This window comes from Larus michahellis, chromosome 2 (assembly GCF_964199755.1).
Source record: "Larus michahellis chromosome 2, bLarMic1.1, whole genome shotgun sequence".
In the NCBI taxonomy this organism is placed as follows: domain Eukaryota; kingdom Metazoa; phylum Chordata; class Aves; order Charadriiformes; family Laridae; genus Larus; species Larus michahellis.
Genome location: NC_133897.1, coordinates 39087471 through 39104721, shown reverse-complemented (window position 1 = coordinate 39104721; position 17251 = coordinate 39087471). Strand labels below are relative to the sequence as shown.

The window sequence follows — 17251 nt, the reverse complement described above, 5'->3', positions numbered from 1 at the left end:
TGGTATGTAAGTTGAAGAACTTCATGCAGTAAAAATTAGTACTGTGTATCACTTTAACCTTTCTGTCTAGGCTGTTGGATGTCTAATGTCTTTCTACTGCCTTATTTATTTCAAATCAATCCACTTAGTTTGTGTTTAGAATAAAGAAAGTATTTATTTTGAATAATAAGATACGCTGTAAGCCTGCAAGTTATTCAAGATTTTGGCTGGTCTGGCAAGGCATCAGGAGACAAATTTAGAACATTAAATGGTGACTTACCAGAAGGTAGATGTGAATTCTTAAGGTTCTGGAAAGCAGTTACATTGACATCACCAACATGGCAAAATAAATGTACATACTGAGAATAGTTCCTAGAAAAATACTAAATGGTTTCATTAGTGATGAAGCTTGGGCAACGCTTTACGTGTTGCATTTTAGTTTAATCACAAATGATAAGAAGTGATAATAGTGGCAATTGAAGTCAGGCTTTGTCGTCATATGTGTCTGCAAGACACTCGTCTAGAACCAATAACATACTGAGACTTAGTGGCACAACATGCAGGTAGGTGTTCTCTGCTGGATGTCTTTTATCAGCTGAAGTCATTCCTTCCAGCTTATAGTAGCTTGTTCCTTCACACTTGTCAAAACTCCCCATGTAAAAAGGGGTTTGTTTGTTTCCTAAAACATGTTCGACTCAACTGGCTGATTATTCTAGTATATAATCTTACCTAAATTAAAAGGTGGTGTGAGTTCCCTTGACAATTCATCCCCCCACATTGTGTTGGTAGAGGATGCCTTTAACACATCTTCTCTTGAAATTTTTTTGCAAGGTTGAGTGTCATTGTGACTTGTTCATAGTCTACAGGCAAACTCTTAAGTGTTTTCTTCACAATTACCACTTTATAGCCTTTATTCAAAAGACATTCTTTCTTTGGTTTAATACTGGAAGCCTGCTATTCTGTGAGAAGTGTGTGCTGAAATGGTACTGCTTTAAATAACAAAAAGTCACATTTGAACAGTTTGAAAGATGTTCAAGTTAATAATCAAAACCAACTTTGCACGCACACACCCCCTCAAAATTATCTTTCAAATAAATTAGCACCTTTTGAGGGGGAAACTTTTGATTGTATTAGTTGTTTCTAAGGAGTCCAAATGTGTGCAGATATTTTTACTTGTTTAGGGTATCGTGGAGGGAGAAGAGGAACATATTTTTTCATTTTGGGGTTGGAATTTCTGATGCATGATAAGATCTATGAAGAAAACTCAGACATCTGTGTTGAATGCTATTTCAACAAGCAACAAACATCCCACCTTTTTCTTTTGTAAGCATCTGTGCCAGAAGTTGCCCCAAATGGTGGAAAAAATGTAAGATATGGCAATGTACACAAGACCAGCTACAGTAGTGTTACAGTCCTGAAACAGTTTACATTTTTTATTAATATAATGTCATTGCAAACACTTAAAATCTTAAAATGTTTGTGCTATCCTCTAAGCATTTTAAAGAATATTCACATTAGCCTGCATAAACAAATAAACTGCAATCAATTAACTTTAGGCAAGAGCAGCAATGCAGACAAACCACAGAGGAAATAAAGTGCAGTTAGTGCTTCAGTATCTCTCTGATCTGAGTAGTTAAATTGATGGACAGTTTTTGATATAATTATGCTGTATCATTGTTCTGTTTCTAGTTACACCGTTATCCTCCCTCAGAAATGCCTCAAACATGTTTTCTCTTTCCTTTCTTAAAGTTTTAAACTGCATGGGAACAGAGAGAGTAAATTATTTAAAATTATTCTGTGTCTCTGCGCTTGTCTGAGTCAGCAGAATACATCTGGGTCATGTGTTGTCAAACAGCTCTGGTGCAGAATATCTTTTTTCTTTCTATGGGGACTAAGTAGACTCATTAAGGTACAGTCATCTTGCCTTTATTCCTTTTCTTTATGCCTCACAAAGGTGAAAAATGTCTGAAAATAACTATAATTCTTTTTATTAAATCCAGATAAGCTTCCTCTGAGCTGACCTGTTCTTCTGTTGTCATTGCTGACAGATAGACTGACAGATAGAGGGAATGCATTGTCTCTTAGCTACAAGTAGTGGTAGACTGAATGAGTCTCTAATGCATGCAACTGAATTGAGCAAACACTGCTTCTGTTCGTTTACTCCTTTCCTGTCTAGGATGGCTGCAGCTCCCCCAAGTTACTGTTTTGTAGCCTTTCCCCCATGTTCTAAAGACGGACTGGTGGTGTTTGGAAAGAACTCTGCACGGCCTAGGGATGAAGTCCAGGAGGTGGTCTACTTTGCTGCCGCAGATCATGATCCAGGAAGCAAAGTTGAGGTAAGGATGAGTTGTTACATTAAAACTGTGAGAAATTACTGTTATTGGAATAAATGAATTGTGGTTTGTTTTATTGACAGATTTTGGAGTCCTTGTTCCCTTCACTCAAACCTCTCTCAAGACAAGATTTTTGAAAGTCCTGAGGGTGAAACTCAGAATGTGACTTTTTTGTTTAATTGAGGAATAATACATGATCTGTACTTTCTTCAGCAGACAGGCTGAACACATCTCAGATTCCTGCCCTGTGTAGCTTATTGCTTGCCTTTTCCTTTTAAGGGAAAAATATCCTGGCTAACTGGAACTAGAAGGAAATTTTCAAAGTTTGTCACTTGCCATATGAATTGTTTTCATTTGTGGTTGTTGTTTGACAGTTGTAATGGGGCCTGACTACCATAGGCATGTTGCAAAACAGGTAGCCATAAATCTCTGCCTTAAAGAACTTGTGCTTTAATAAGGGAGTGTGAGAGGAGGAATATGAGAGCATAAACTTTGTAAGCCAAACATAACTTTTGTACATACAGTTGGCTTTGATGACATGTTCTGCAGCTGAGGCACCTGCATCATGGTCAATTTTCAGTGCTGTGGCTTCTCTCTGAATCCAGGCTGGGTTTGGAGTCCTGAAGCTGGACGCCACTGCCATGGATGCAGGTGGAAAGGGACCCTGCTGAAAGTAATTTTAAGTATAATCTGTTACTGCAGCTTCACTTTAATGACAGGAAAAATGAAAGGATAAGCAGATATGGAAGAGTGAAGCAAAGGAACAAATGAAACAAGACCAGGAAGAGGGGAAAGTGTGCAGTAAAGGTGGAATGAAGAGACTGAGGCAGCAGAAGGAAAGACAAGGATTGGTGGGGGTAGCCATTTTTAGCAGAGGACACAGAGCCTGATCTGCACTGTAAGGATGCCACAGGTTCTTGGTCTGGCTGGCAACTGGGAAAGCAGAAGCTGTGAGATTCCCTGCATTCAGCTTCCTCCTGTCCCTATGACTGTGCAGAAGGCTGAGGACACTATGCGGTCTGCACCAGGCTGGTGTCTCATCCCTGCAGATCCTTTAGGTAATTGTTGCTTCCCCAGGAGAGATCCTAAGGCCAGTGCCAGTTTTAATTCTGTCTTTCAAGGGGGACGACTTCCAAATTTCAGACGATTTGGTGCTGTTCTTTCTAATGGTTAATGTTCTCTTGATTCCTGTTGCTACCTGCATCTAGTAAAACTCATGCATTATTAAGTGTTTTAATCTTGGATGTAAAGAAATCCTCTCCCCCTGTCCAAAAGCACTAACTGCTGTTAATTGCAGTGTTGTATTGGTAGCACTCTTGTAGACCTGTGCTAACATGCAGAACACAAGTGTGACCATAAGACAGGAAGAAAACTTCAGAGACGTTTTTTTAAAGCTTCTTTTCATAGAACTGGAAATGAAAAAAAAGTTCTGCTATTGTGAAAGAACCTCCAAAAGCTGCTCTGGAGTGTTTGTGTCCTTAAAGGAGAATACCTTATAAGAATGTAATATTAGAGTGCTTGATTCTTTTGTTCTCTTTGCCCCATATCTTAATCTTTGATGATATTGTCATAATTTTCTAAAAAAAGGTATAATTAAGCCATATATAATCTATTATGATCCCTTTTCCGCCCCATGATTAAACAGTTTAATGCCTTTTATAGCATTCAGTCATAAACAGGACTGTCTTGTCAGCCCTTTTGGAAGTGGGGAGCACAGTCCCTTTGCCTAGCACACTGCAGTTTGTAGATTGGTTCTGCAAACTAGTATCTGCAAGCCTTCCCTTTAAATGTTGAGGACTTGTTTTGGGTTTTTTGGTTGGTTTGTTTTTGTTGTGTTTGTTTTTTTTTTTTTTTTTTTTTCAAATGAGGGTAAAGTTTGTTGCGGTGTGGTGGAGATGTGCTTTTAGACAAGGGACTGGAGTGGGATAATAACTATTTTTTGAAGTAGGGGCTTAAGCCCTAATTAGATGGGTACTTTGGCCTCTGCTAGTCTATGCTACTGCATCGTTCTTCATTAGCTAGTCTGAGCTTTTGCAAGCACAGTGGTGTACAGAAACATCCAGGCTCTAAATGTTTACTGAAATTCTTCCTGTTTCCTCCCAGCAGAGAATAAAAACATCTTCAGTTGCTCTGGGAGTAGTGCAAGCAATCACTTACCACTGCATCTTTGGCACACTAAGTATTGTTAATGTCCTTTTTTAAATTTTTTTTTTCTCATAGGTATTTTGGGTAGAGTAAGCTGGTTAAAACAAGATACTGATTTTAATTCTTTTATTGGGTCTAACCGCTGTCTGGTAGCTTTGCACAGTCCTTAAAATGTTCTCCTTTAGACAGACCTAAGCATAGATTTGGTTGTTAGTTTTTTCTTTAATGTTCAAGGTTTTTTTCCAGCCTCAGAGTGAGTAAGTGTATTCAATCAAACAAGTCTAGCAAATATCAATGTAGTAGAGTAATTCTCTTTAGAAATAACCCTGTCTTTTTTAAAATCTTCTGGTCAGTTCAAAGGTCTTTAAAGAAGTATCCTTAGTAATCCCCTTTGCTGTAGGAATAGTGAAAGATTGACTGATATCAATAAAAGCTCCGATCCAAGTTTTAAGATGCTAGATTTGCTTCTAGATTTTGCTGTTTTAAGAACTTAAGGGAACTAGTGAATAAGAAAATTGCAATTTCAAACATGCAAACTCTTTGTGATAGCAGAACAGAAGTAAGGTCTTCAGTTTCTGCTAACTAGCTGTAATGTATGTATTTCTCCTATTGTAGGGATGTGTCTAAGACTACTCATGACAAAAACATACTTATGGAGCTTGTGCAAAGCCTTTTAATTCCTTGAGTTCTGTTAGTGGTACTTCTAAAAGTTAAGAAAAGCTTTAAGGAAGGGCTTGAATTCAGCTGCTTCACGTAAGTAACAGGCATGCAGCACTATATCCACCTTTTAAGCAATCTTACTGAGTTGTCAGAAGTAATTAGCCAATAGGGGGAGTGGAGAGGAATGTTAAAGCTTCTAGTTGTAGTCTTTGACATATTCAGAATTATTATGTTTTTCTTTAAAACCCATGAAAACTGCCAACGGTTCAGTTATTGTTGGGTGGGACTTTTTTGCTACGGCTTTCCTTCCCTTGCATTTTATAAAACTAACTGAACAGGTCTGAGAAAATTAAATATATGATATTTTGCAAATGGAAAAATGTTTTTGACCAATTTCCTGCTACTGTTTTTCTAAGTCAGTAGTCCTTTGTGCCTCTGACTAAGTTTTCCATCTCATCCATCCTAGCATTGTTTTTGGGTTTGGTTTTGTTTTGTTTTGTTTTTTTCTCCAAATGAACAGCTTTTCTCTCCATCCCATTTGTACATTTGCATTGGTCTCTTATGTTAGATACATGATCCTTTACCTTCACTGGGCAATGATGGTGGACTTGGTTTTCGTTATATACTATTCTTTGCAGGTAATGTAATACAAATTTTGATTTCTTTGTGAATGTCACCAACATTCTGAACTTGTGTTAAGAGGTGGCTTTCTACACACTAACAACTTGGGTTGTTTTATAAGACTTTCAGGAGGTCTGTATCCTATTTATGTTCTGTGCTGCTCATGTTTGCAAATGTGGTAACACGCAGTGTAACCAAAAATGGCACAGTAGTTCAGCTAGATTATTGCCATAAAGGAATGAGGCAGGCTGTGCTATATAGCTGTCAGCTAGTTTGTGGCAGGGCCTTGAGCAAGGGAATTCAGTGAATACTGCAAGTCATTCTAAGCTTGATCTTTGTGGCTCAGTCTACCAGACAAGTAACTCTGCAGCTGACTCATCAACATAATTCCCTCCCTCCATGTCAGCCAGTTCCCAAGACCCTGAACAATGGGGCTTTTCATAAAGCTCTGCTCTGTGTGTGCGTGACAACTTTCTCAAAAGCTTGTTCTTGTCTTGCGTTGTAATTTTGCAGTGGCAGATGCTGATCAGCACTCTTCCTTGTTGTAGTAGTCAGTCCAGTAAACTTATGTGTGCAGGTGAAATATTACTCCCTTAAGCATAAATAGGGTCCTTTTTTGAATTCTCTACTAAAAGTAAGCGCGTTCTTTTTTCCCCAGATGTGGATTTTAAGAATTTTTCATGTGTTAGTGAAAATCTGTGTTGTATGCGTTTTAAGATGCAAGCCCCTCTCTTTTATTTTTAAGGTAGATTTTACTGACTAGATCGCTCTTGTTCTCTAGTAACCTGCTGCTTGTTGTGAGTTTCTTTCTCCTGAAGAAGTCTTCAGTGTGTGACTTTTTCTTAGTTGAATTTTCCAGTTGGATTTTTTTTTCTTTTTGATCAACCTTCCTTTCTGCTAATTTGACCTTTTATCCATGACTTGAAAATAGTCATGGTTGCTTGCTTCAGTTTAGAGCTCTAGAAGCTCTTTTATCTTAATAGCATGCAACTTCCTGTGCAGGAGTGGAAGGGGGAAAACAGAAAGGGTGATCTACACAAAGTCTATCAAATTGTGGAATACACAAAATTTTTCTAATACGTTGGTATTAAACACTCTTCTGGGCTTAAAGCCAGCTGTCTGTGGAGTAGGAGGAATTTTGTGTTCTCTAAAACTTTATGGCACAGTTATGCCTTAGTTGTGTTTTTGTCTTCTCTCTTTAAACTATACATTTTTTTAAAAGGATACCATCCTGTCTCCCTTTGCTCTGAGTTTTCAGAGGAGCAGTAAGATTTTCTTGCTGTGCGTTCGTCTGAGCACTACAGACATAACTCACCTGAAGCTAACTGAGGGGTTTCTGTCTGGTGTTGCAAGATAGGTATGAAGCTTAGAAAGTATATTTGACTGTATTAAAGTTGGCTTTGTATTACCTGGAGGTGTCTTAATTCTGGTATTTGTAACATGATTACCAGGCACTGGGCCAGTGCCGCAGTTTAGTTCTGGTATATTTTGATTCTCTGTTATGCCAGCTGTTTGGCTTATCTGCTTTGTATCCGGGGGTAAGATGTTCAGAATCTGGTAACAGAAGCCAAGCAGCAGTCCAATCTACTGAGAATTTGCTCTTTGGGAAGCCTCCAGATCAGATTGACAGTGCCACACTTATGGTCATGTTACTGCAACTGTGAGCTTGAACCTGGGCATTCCCACTATGATACCTCCATAGGTAAGCGCTAGTAGGAAACTTTGATGAAACACAGCGGTGTTTGTGCCCATGATGAAACTTTTCGTTTACTCTATGTAGATAAAAAAGGTTGTAGTCTAAAGGCTTACAATTCAGTGATAGTTCAGGAAGCTGCTGCTTCTTGCCTCTCAGCTGAGACCTGATAACTGGCTGTGTAAGCAGCCTATCTCATGACACATGCAGTCAGATGGCTTACCTCAAGCCACCTTGTTTAAGCTTACCTTTAGACTTTGCACAGAGATAGAGGAGAGGCACCATGCAGGCAGAGAGCAACTAATTAAAGAGAGAAACTGGTTGCTGCCTTCAGTGGAGCCTATTGCTTGGCTAATGTGAGCTTTTTCTCTCTTCTGCTCCATTGCAGGCCAGTGGCCTTTAAACTAATGTGTTTACCTTTGCTTTGTAACATGATGCATGAACCAGCAGCAGCGCAGAGGTAGAAGCCATAATCTCTTGTATGTTTCTGCCCTCAAAGCCTCTGTTTTTACTGTAGGAGCACTGCTTCTTTGCTCCCTTCTGTTACCAAAGCAAAATTGGTTAGTTTGAATTATTTTTTTTCTTAATCTCTTTAATTTTTTTTTTTTAATGGGAGCAGAGAGGAAGAGGAGTGGGCAGTTTTTGCCCCACACAATTCCAGCACTCCAACTATCTGGTCTTGACCCCAAACTGTTTGCTTGTGGCAAAACAGATGTGTTAGCAGGTATTTCAAAGTGGCCAAGCAAAGAAATCAGTCCTAGGCTGTCTGTGACTTCAAAGGATATCTCTGTGATGGGCTTTTTGTGACTTCTTTGAAGTCTGTTTCTTACTGTTTAAGAAAATTAAATGAATAAGCTTCATCTATATTTCAGTTTCACTTTTGCTCATCACCTGGGAGACTGCTAGATTTGTAACTTAAAAAACAAGAGGTGAGTTCTTGACTGCAAAATCAACTCTGACATATAGTGTATCCACAGAGTGTTCTCAGCCTTGGGTACCTTGCTGCACTTTGTGATGTTTCGTTTGTTTAAAGATTTTTGTATTTCATTTTGTTGAGCACATCTCCATACTGTGTCTCACATGCCTGAGGCTCCTTGGCGGCTTGATAGAGTAGGTCAGGGGGTGTGTAGTTCTGCTTTTTGACAGAGGAACTGTTTGGCTTTTTCTAGCTTCTCTAATTCTCTTCTAGAATAAAATCGATCATCCTTAGTCTTCAAGATATATTACACTGATAGAGATCAGAGGCATACAGTTTCAAATTAATTTTACAGTTACTGGTTGAAATGAATAGAAACAGCAAGGGGCAATGTATGTATGGCTGTCCCCTCCACTGCAGCACAATGGTTTTGCTGCTAGTAAAAGATGTCATGGCTGTGCTTAATGGGTGTTGTAAAGTCATCCAGGTGTCTTCCACTGTATGCTTAGTGCTGCTTAGTGCATAAGTAAGCAGTGGTAACTGCATCAGCTAGCCACATCTTCTGTATGGCGTGCTGCTGCTTGCATGTATCTCTTTCCAGAGATTGGTTATTCCCACTACTTTGAGCATTTGTTCCTGTAAATACACAGCAAAAGATTTTTCGGTAAAAACACATTCTGTTAGGCACATCTACAGCAGATGGGTCTGAGGGGCTTTCTTGAACAGCTATGCATCTAGCTTTCCAGTCCTCTACTTCACCATGATGGGAGGACCCAGGTAGCCCATGTCACCTGTGGAATCATCTCTCTAGACAGTTCCAACCAGGCTGTCAGTCTTGATGGCTGTGGAGGCAGCAGGATTCAAGACTGCCTCATCGCATTTTTGCCATTCCTTTTTTTGGGAGGGTTCAAAAGCAGCCATGGTGCAACTTCTTGAGTTACTGTAGGCAACAGATATTTTGCCTACTTTCAAATATGTGCTATGGTACAGCAGTGCTTGAAGTGATTAAGCAAAGAGTTAATGCCAAGTTAGAGCCTGGATCTGATGAGGGGGTGGTGTTGGGGAATCTCTTCTGTAATCTAGACTCTTGTGGCCTTTCTTCAGAGATATTTTTTTTTTCTAAAGCATTCCCTGACTATTGCCTTTGTTTTCCAGGGCTGAAGCCCATGTGATTTCATTGATGTTTCATAATGACCTGACTGACAGTGCTAGGAATCAGGCTTCTGCAGCCTGAGTACAGTAGAGGCTGCACAATAGTTTCTTTTCATTAATGAAAGAAGAAATCTCTTGTGCTTATGACTGTTGTGTCTGGTTTTGGAATACATCCAACATATCTGCATGCCCTAGCTAGCGTAGGAGGTACATTTGTGCCTTGTACTATACTTAGAACTGCCTTGATAAGATTCTTTTCTTGATACTGTAAGTGAAATAAAAGAAACGTCATTAGTTTCCAGCCTGCTTAATTCTCTTTAAAGTTGTTGGCTGCATCTCTTGTATGTGAAGTCTCTGTTCTTTACTTTTATATTTCCTGATGGGAATTTACTGTCACAGGGCATGGTGCCAGTTATGCTGCTTGCAGGGCTGGAGTTCTGGCAAATCAATGGAGCCTGACACCACTCACTCGCAGCCTTTGCCACCAAATGTGTCAGTATTGTTCTGTTTTTAGCATTCATACTCAAAGAAAAATGTTAGTGTTAGAAAACTCTGAGGCTGGATGCTTCAGGAATTTTAAAGACAGGGTTGGAAACAAGCAGAATCTCAGTAGTACCTTATATCTATTTTGTTTGGCATGGCTCTCAGTAGAGCAAGCTGCTATGCTGTTGTGCTGGAGGGATTTGCCAGATCGATGGGGTGGAGGAGAGAGGACAGGGAGGTTGTGGTTTGTGCCAGCTTTTGAAATCTTGTCATTATCTGAGCTCCCATTTCTAGAGATCTCGTGGCCAGTGAGGTTTTTTTGGTGGATAGTGTTGTCTTTCCCCCAGTATTTCCTTCTGAGTCTGAGCTGTTACAAGCATATGTTCTGATTTGTGTGGATGTCGTGGTTTGGGCTGGACTGGCCACTGAAAGGTAGCAAGGGTTTGCTGTGCTGCAAATCCAGCGTTGGCTTTAGTTGACCTACCTTTACGATTGATGTGTCATGGCTACAAGTAGATAGCCCGGTTCCTCTGTTTTCTGTGTGAAAACATTCTTTGATCTGGAAAAGATTTGTCTGATGTTACTTTAAGGGTGTTAGTGGTAAGAGTTATGAAGAGCGAGAGGTTTATGTTTACAATTAATAATCTATTGTCATATCTGGAGCCTATTTTTTTGAGAAGCTCATACCTATTATTAATAAATATGAACCAAATGCTTGCCTTAATACACTAGTCCTATTGAGTGCCTACTTTTCTGCTTACTGGAGTAAATAATTCTAATGGGAAGGTAAAATCTCATGAAGGCTTTTCATCACTGTCAATAACCATGGCAAAGGATTGTTGAACAAGAATCAAGTCGACGGTAGTTTTACAAGGCCAGTCAGCTGCTGTCAGATTGGAATAGTTTTCTATTATTTAGGTCTTCTAAAGCAATTTATATAAAGAAGGCTTGAACGTTGTCTACGTACGTGAGTTATCATATGGGAGCTGAAAATAATGTGAAAATATGGTCCATGTTCATTTGTCATTTGACTGGGGATCATAAAGCAGCAATATAGGAGGGGATGGCTGTATTCTAAGGTGTGTAGAGACGCCTCTGGATGTTTTTTGTCCCCTGATTACATAGTTACAAAGCAAAAGCACTTTTTTTCAGAATGGTCTGGATCCTTGGAGCAGGAGCTAAAAACTTCCTCTTTCCCCTTTCTTGACTGCTACCATTGTCAATAAAATCTTCATAATGAATAGCAGCTTTGGAAATGCTTGGTTTTGGAATGAGGCCCCAAGTAATAAGCATTTGGTAGCAAGGATAGCCAGAATATGTTTTGCAGAGAAAATCATCAGAGTGTTTTCATCATTTTTCCTTCTAGAAAATCAAAGCGTCAGTGTAAGCAAACTTGTATAATAGGGCTATTCAGCTAGAGAATGCTTATGCAAGTGGGGGTTTATGGAATACTGAAGTCTTTCTGCTGCAGAATTGAGAAGGTTCATGTCCTGGATGGCTCTGCAGGATGAGTCCAGCTAGCTGACCACCTGTGAGACTGTAGGGAGCCAAGACTTGTGCTGTGCAGGGCTTGGTGTCTGCCTGACTTCAGACCTGTCTCCTGATAGCTGCTCTGGTCTTCACATGATGTGTGGGAAGGTGCTTGACCCAACCCCTTTTCCTGCTGCTGCATCTCCTCCTTTGCGTATTCAGGAAATATAGTTATTCTCTGTTCACTCACACACACGCATTAAGTGCTTATCCAAACAGCACTGACCTAAAGCTCTAAAAAAACAAGCTGCACGGAATGTCAAAAATGAGATTTGCTTGCTGACAGCTCATATGGAGAAGGGGGAGTCTTGATAAGAAATGTCTGCTCTGGCACGGCTTGGTTAGAAAATGAAACAAAGGGTGAACTGTATAAAGTGGTTTTATTAGTTGGATATTAGCTCCTGGCAGTGACAATTGTTGTTGCACCTCAATAGGTGAGGAATCTGCCTCTATGAAATCATAGTGTATTACTACATAAGCAATTTGGTCAAACAGCTTCATCAAATATTAGGGATTTTTTCCAACAAATACAGTAGATAAGTTCCTACTGGGAACTTATTGCCTAAGCCAAAAATCAAAACGAAGCATGCAGCAGAAAGGAAAAGGGAAGCATGTCTCTACTCTATCCTGTCGTCTGTCGTCCCCCCCCCCCCCCCCCTTGTTTTTTTAAAATCATATGTTCTCTGTGAGAAATCATCCTCTTATTTCACCTATAATTTTCCTGGTTTTATAGAAAGGTGACAGTTTGACCTGTTCAGACCCAGTTCTTAATGAAGGTTACAAGCTCATTTCTGGTGTCCTCTGCGCATGGTCAGAGTGAAGAACTCTAAAAATGCCATTTCTGATCAAAGATGGTCTGTAATATATTTTAATTGCATGCTAGACTAACTTTTACTGTAAAAATCATTGCTCAAGAGTGGAGGCTGAAGATGATCACACTGTGTAATTCTTAGAGGGGGGGAAAGACGGTTTAGGAAAAAAGTGGCTTCTCACTGCTACTAATCTTGGACTGATTCCTTTGGGTTTAGGTTTTAATTTAGACAGAGCATTTATTTTAATGGCAAACAGTTTTCAGTCCACAAGTCCATTCTGCTCATCCTGCGCACTTTGACATGTCTGACCAAATGTTCCTTCAGAAAAATGTTGCAGATTACGTCCTACAAGGAAGATGTTACGACAGGAATGCTGTACACTAAGAGCTGTCTCTTAAATACCACAGACAGCTTCAGTCTCCTCAAAAGATAATTCTGTGGAGTTTGGTCCTTGAAGAACTTCATGTGACCTCAGTAGTAAAATGTAAAGCCCATTCCTTTGGCTTGGTCAAGCCAATAATCTAATGTTGGATCAAACTCTCTTCTGTGCTGTCTGGGAAAACCGTGCTTGTTTTTATGTCCTAGAACAAGGGAAAAGTAAATATATTTGAAAGATAACATATAATTTCTTTCTTCCTTGCAGTCTCAATAACTTCTCCGCAACGTTACTCTGTATCTCTGACTTATCAGAGTACATCTACAGACCTCTGATTACAGCAGACCATTTAAAATAGAAGAAACATCAGTTTTAAGCAAAAATAATGCCTCTGTTTTGTTTCCTGTGACTGTTTATCAAAGAATTCCACTGAATCTTTTCAAGTCTTGATTTTTTTCTTTCTTCTTTCTACCAGCAGTCTCAGTCCTGGAGGCAGCAAGGAAGAGGGGAAAGCCTTTTAATGTACTTTGCCCAGTTAGCATTGTTACACTATGTACTTAAGTACTGGAGATTGTGCTCAGCTGAGATGGTAGAATGGTTTGATGTTGTTACTATGTACAAAAATGATCTGTGGTTCTTCACCGTAACAGTACGGTCTGTCTAGTGCTGCTTTCCACCGATTCTAGCACTAGGGTTCTGCTTGACTCTTTGAAGCAATGACCAAGAGAGATGTATTTTCCCAGACTTTTGCAATATAAGGATATACAGGTTCAAACATGACAGTTAAATGTTGTTTACAAAACAAAATCCCCACTTATACAAAGGACATGTTGTTTTGTTTTTTTTTAAATAACCTGTATCCTGTCTGTACATTGAATCACAGAATGGTTTGGGTTGGAAGGGACCTTAAAGATCACCTAGTTCCAACGCCCCTGCCATGGGCAGGGACACCTCCCACTAGACCAGGCTGCTCAAAGCCCCATCCAGCCTGGCCTTGAACACTTCCAGGGATGGGGCATCCACAGCTTCCCTGGGCAACCTGTTCCAGTGCCTCACCACCCTCACAGTAAAGAATTTCTTCCTTATAAAGTCTTGTGTTAATTGTGTTAATTAATTAATCATCCTAATTGAAATCTTGTGTTACTTCAGTCACAGCATTAGATAAAGTGCTTGCAATTGCTTTGCTTTTTTCTCTTCCTGCTCTCTCTGCAGTGCACATATATTGAGATTGAGCAGGTGCCGAAGACTCATGCTGTTGTGTTGAGCAGGCCCTCTTGGCTTTGGGGGGCAGAAATGGGAGCTAACGAGCATGGAGTCTGTGTAGCTAATGAAGCCGTCGTGACCAGAGAACCAGCTTCTGAATCTGAAGCCTTGCTTGGAATGGATCTTGTCAGGTGGGTGGCTTGCCGAGCGGTGACCAGCCTTTCAAACAGCAAAGGTTTAGATGATGATACTGGCTAACAGCTTTGTCTATTGGCATTAAGAGAATTTAAAACAATATAAGTAGGAGATCTGTCTAGCCGGAACTGCAGACACAGCTGAGTTAACACTTAAAATGCTTGGAATTTGAATATGGCTAGCAAATATGTACCAGCCTAATGTGAGTTCATTAAACCTACCTTGTCTACCTACGCTACAGTCTGGCAGTGGGTCTTCTGACAGGAGGAGAAAAGATTACATTGTTAGTAAGGAACTGCTAACTAATTTGTAACATCAGATGGCTGGTGTGTCCTTCCTTCTCCCCCGCTTTACAACAGCCTACTCTGACCTAAAAAGCTTATCCTGGGCTTACAGCCAATTGTAGGCATAAACAAACTACTATGTCTCACTTCAGCCCATGCATACCACTGCAAACCATCGCACTTATTTAAATGCTGGCAAACAAACTCCTGTAAGTCTGTTCATTTAAGGCTATCTGCCGAAAAGGCTTGTGCTGCACTGTAAGTCTCAACCTGCATGCTGATGTTGTAGTAAGAAGAATTTAAAGGAGAGTTGGATGGGGAAAGACAGCTGAAAATAAAAGAATACGAGAACATGGTGCAAACGTGTTACAAAGAAAAAGGGAGCAAATGGACTCATTTTAGTTATGGAACAGGATAGCAACTGCTTACTTAAGCAAATCAATGTTAGACCCAGTGATCCTACTGGAATTTGCCATAGGGTACTTAATGAGCAGGCTGAACCAGTTTCAGGTGAATTTTCATTTTTCTTGAGAACTAGTGAAAGATGGGAGAAGTTCTGGATGACTGGAAAAGGTTAAATTTTGTGGCAATACTTCATAGAGTTAAAAAGAGTTGTTGTTATAAACCACCTAACCTCAGTTCCTGAAGGGGAGAAAACCCACTTAAATATCAAGGAGTTGATAAATGTGCAATAGTAACTGTTAGTCAAGAAGAATCCTTTCACCATTCTACTACTTTACTCCTGTAATGAGTTAACAAATATTATGGATAGAGGCTAGGAAATGGATACCTTGACTTTTAAAAGGGTATTAAAACCTTAGAAGGTATTCTCATAAGCAAGCTGGGAAGCACGAGTTAGATGAAATTGTTGTTAGGTGTATAGCTGCCTGAAACTGTAATTGTAAATGTTCTCTAACAATGTCTCTGCAGAAATACAGTATCTGTTTCCAGCTACCAAAAATCAAGAGGAATGTAAGCCAGTTGGAAAGAATGCAGTGGAAATGGGAAATATCATCAGAGATTTATAGGATCTGACCAATGAGAAAATCAGGAGGGAATTGGTGTTACGTTTTTCTTTGGTATTTTCTCTAAGCTCTGTATTACTGAAGGAATCTGTGGAGAAGCTATACCTAGGAGGACTAGTGAGTTTAATTGCGTCAAGGGAGACTGAATAGACTCGGGGGCTCTTCTAAGAAAAGGTAGCTTCTTAAAAGCTGGGGGAAGAAGAACGAAGGCGGGAATGTTTGGAGTGATGGCGTTTTGTCTTCCTGAGTAACCATTACATGTGGTGGAGCCTCACTTTCCTGGAGATGGCTGAACACCTGCCTGACAATACAAATTAGTGAATTAATTCCTAGTTTTGCTTTGCTTGCGTGCTCAGGTTTTGCTTTACTTATTAAATTGTCTTTATCTCAACCCATGAGTTTTCTCACTTTTACTCTTCCGATTCTTTCCCCCATCCCACTGGGTGGGGGCAGTGTGTGTGTGGTGTGAGTGAGCGGCTGCGTGGAGCTTAATTGTTGGCTAGGGTTAAACCACAACAGTCCTTTTTGTCAATAAAAGGGATATGTTAGGTGACTTTCCAAGCTTCACCTTTATTTTTTCCCTCCTACTGCCATCCTTTTGAAACTTTAACAAACCATTGGTTTAGATGCAGAGCTCTGCTTATTTTGGTCTCAGTTATTGCAGGGTCAAAGTAACTGTTGAGCATTCAAATATGTATGTCATCCAGCAGCTCTAGATTTACCCACACTAGTGAATCAGGAGGTATCAAAATAAGGAAAAACTGGTTGTAAACTAGGAGTGATCATCACCTGTAGATATTACCCACCCTCTCTTCCTTCTTCTCTTTGTAAGAAATTGACTGTAGCTCAAATGCAGAGAGTGCTTCAGGCAAGAACTAGAGATGTGTTGCAGACTACCATCTGCCTCTTGTTCCAGCCCAAAATGATTCCTTCTCTTACTGTGAAGACTTGGCCAGTTGCATTATGCTTGTCTGTTTTGGATCACCTCATAGAATAGAGAGCCACCAAGCACAAAATCAATCATATAGGCTGCAGTGAAGCAGCTGGCACCAGCTCTGCCTCTTTTTACCCATCTGCAGAACAGACTAATTCTACTGCTCAGGATTTATTGGAATAAAAATAAACTGAGGCGTTTTAAGCCTGATTAAGAAATGCACATTTCTGCTGGCCAAATTCTTCTCACACCTATGTATATGTTGGACTTCTGCATCTGTGTCAGATCTTAGCTGAAGGATGGAGACAGACATTCTGTGTGTGCATGTATGACTAGCTGCTTGCAAAAGAAGCTAAAAGGTTTATGAAAACATGTTCTTCAGAGCAGGCATAAGAGTTATCAACCTGGGAATGTCATAGGTAGTAGAATTAAATTTTGCCTGAATGCTTGGGCTCCCTTAAGAGTTTGCTTCTACATTCTCTTAAAGTGATCACTCTTTTTCCATAGAGGAGGCTTCCGCTTTCTTTGAACTCATCTGGAATTGTCACTCTTCAGTTAGGATTTAAAAGTCAGCTAACATGGGCAAAGGCTGTAGATGGGTGTTGTGAGAGCACATTGCATTAAACAGGCCAGAGGCATCTTTCAGCAGGGTAGTATAATTCTGAAGTCAGCATGTTTTGTTGTTGAAATAGGAAACTGAAAATTCATCCCTTAACCTCATAGACAAAGTGGTTTTTTTTCAATAAAGATCACAATGGATGTCAGTAAAGATGTCTTTCACAAAGTTTTTAGCTTGTTTAGTAACTGGCTGCTGGCTTAATGGCTGAAAACTGTGTTACCTGGTATACTGTAGTATAGTTACCTGGTATACTGCTGTATCTGAGGATTAAGGCAGACATCTACAGATTTG

At 39.9% G+C, this 17251-nt stretch overlaps 1 protein-coding gene across 2 annotated transcripts in view; it reads left to right on the top strand.

Annotated features, from left to right (window-relative positions):
* The window catches only part of SCRN1 (secernin 1), a 41296-nt gene that overhangs the window by 9278 nt on the left and 14767 nt on the right, over nucleotides 1–17251 (top strand). For both annotated transcript variants that reach the window (XR_012585509.1, XM_074574938.1), the window contains exons 2-3: nucleotides 2156–2315; nucleotides 13913–14094. Coding sequence is in view for 1 of the 2 variants with exons in the window: in XM_074574938.1 (XP_074431039.1) it covers nucleotides 2157–2315; nucleotides 13913–14094 (341 nt within the window). In the remaining variant the exon portion in view is untranslated. The remainder of the gene's footprint in view (nucleotides 1–2155; nucleotides 2316–13912; nucleotides 14095–17251) is intronic.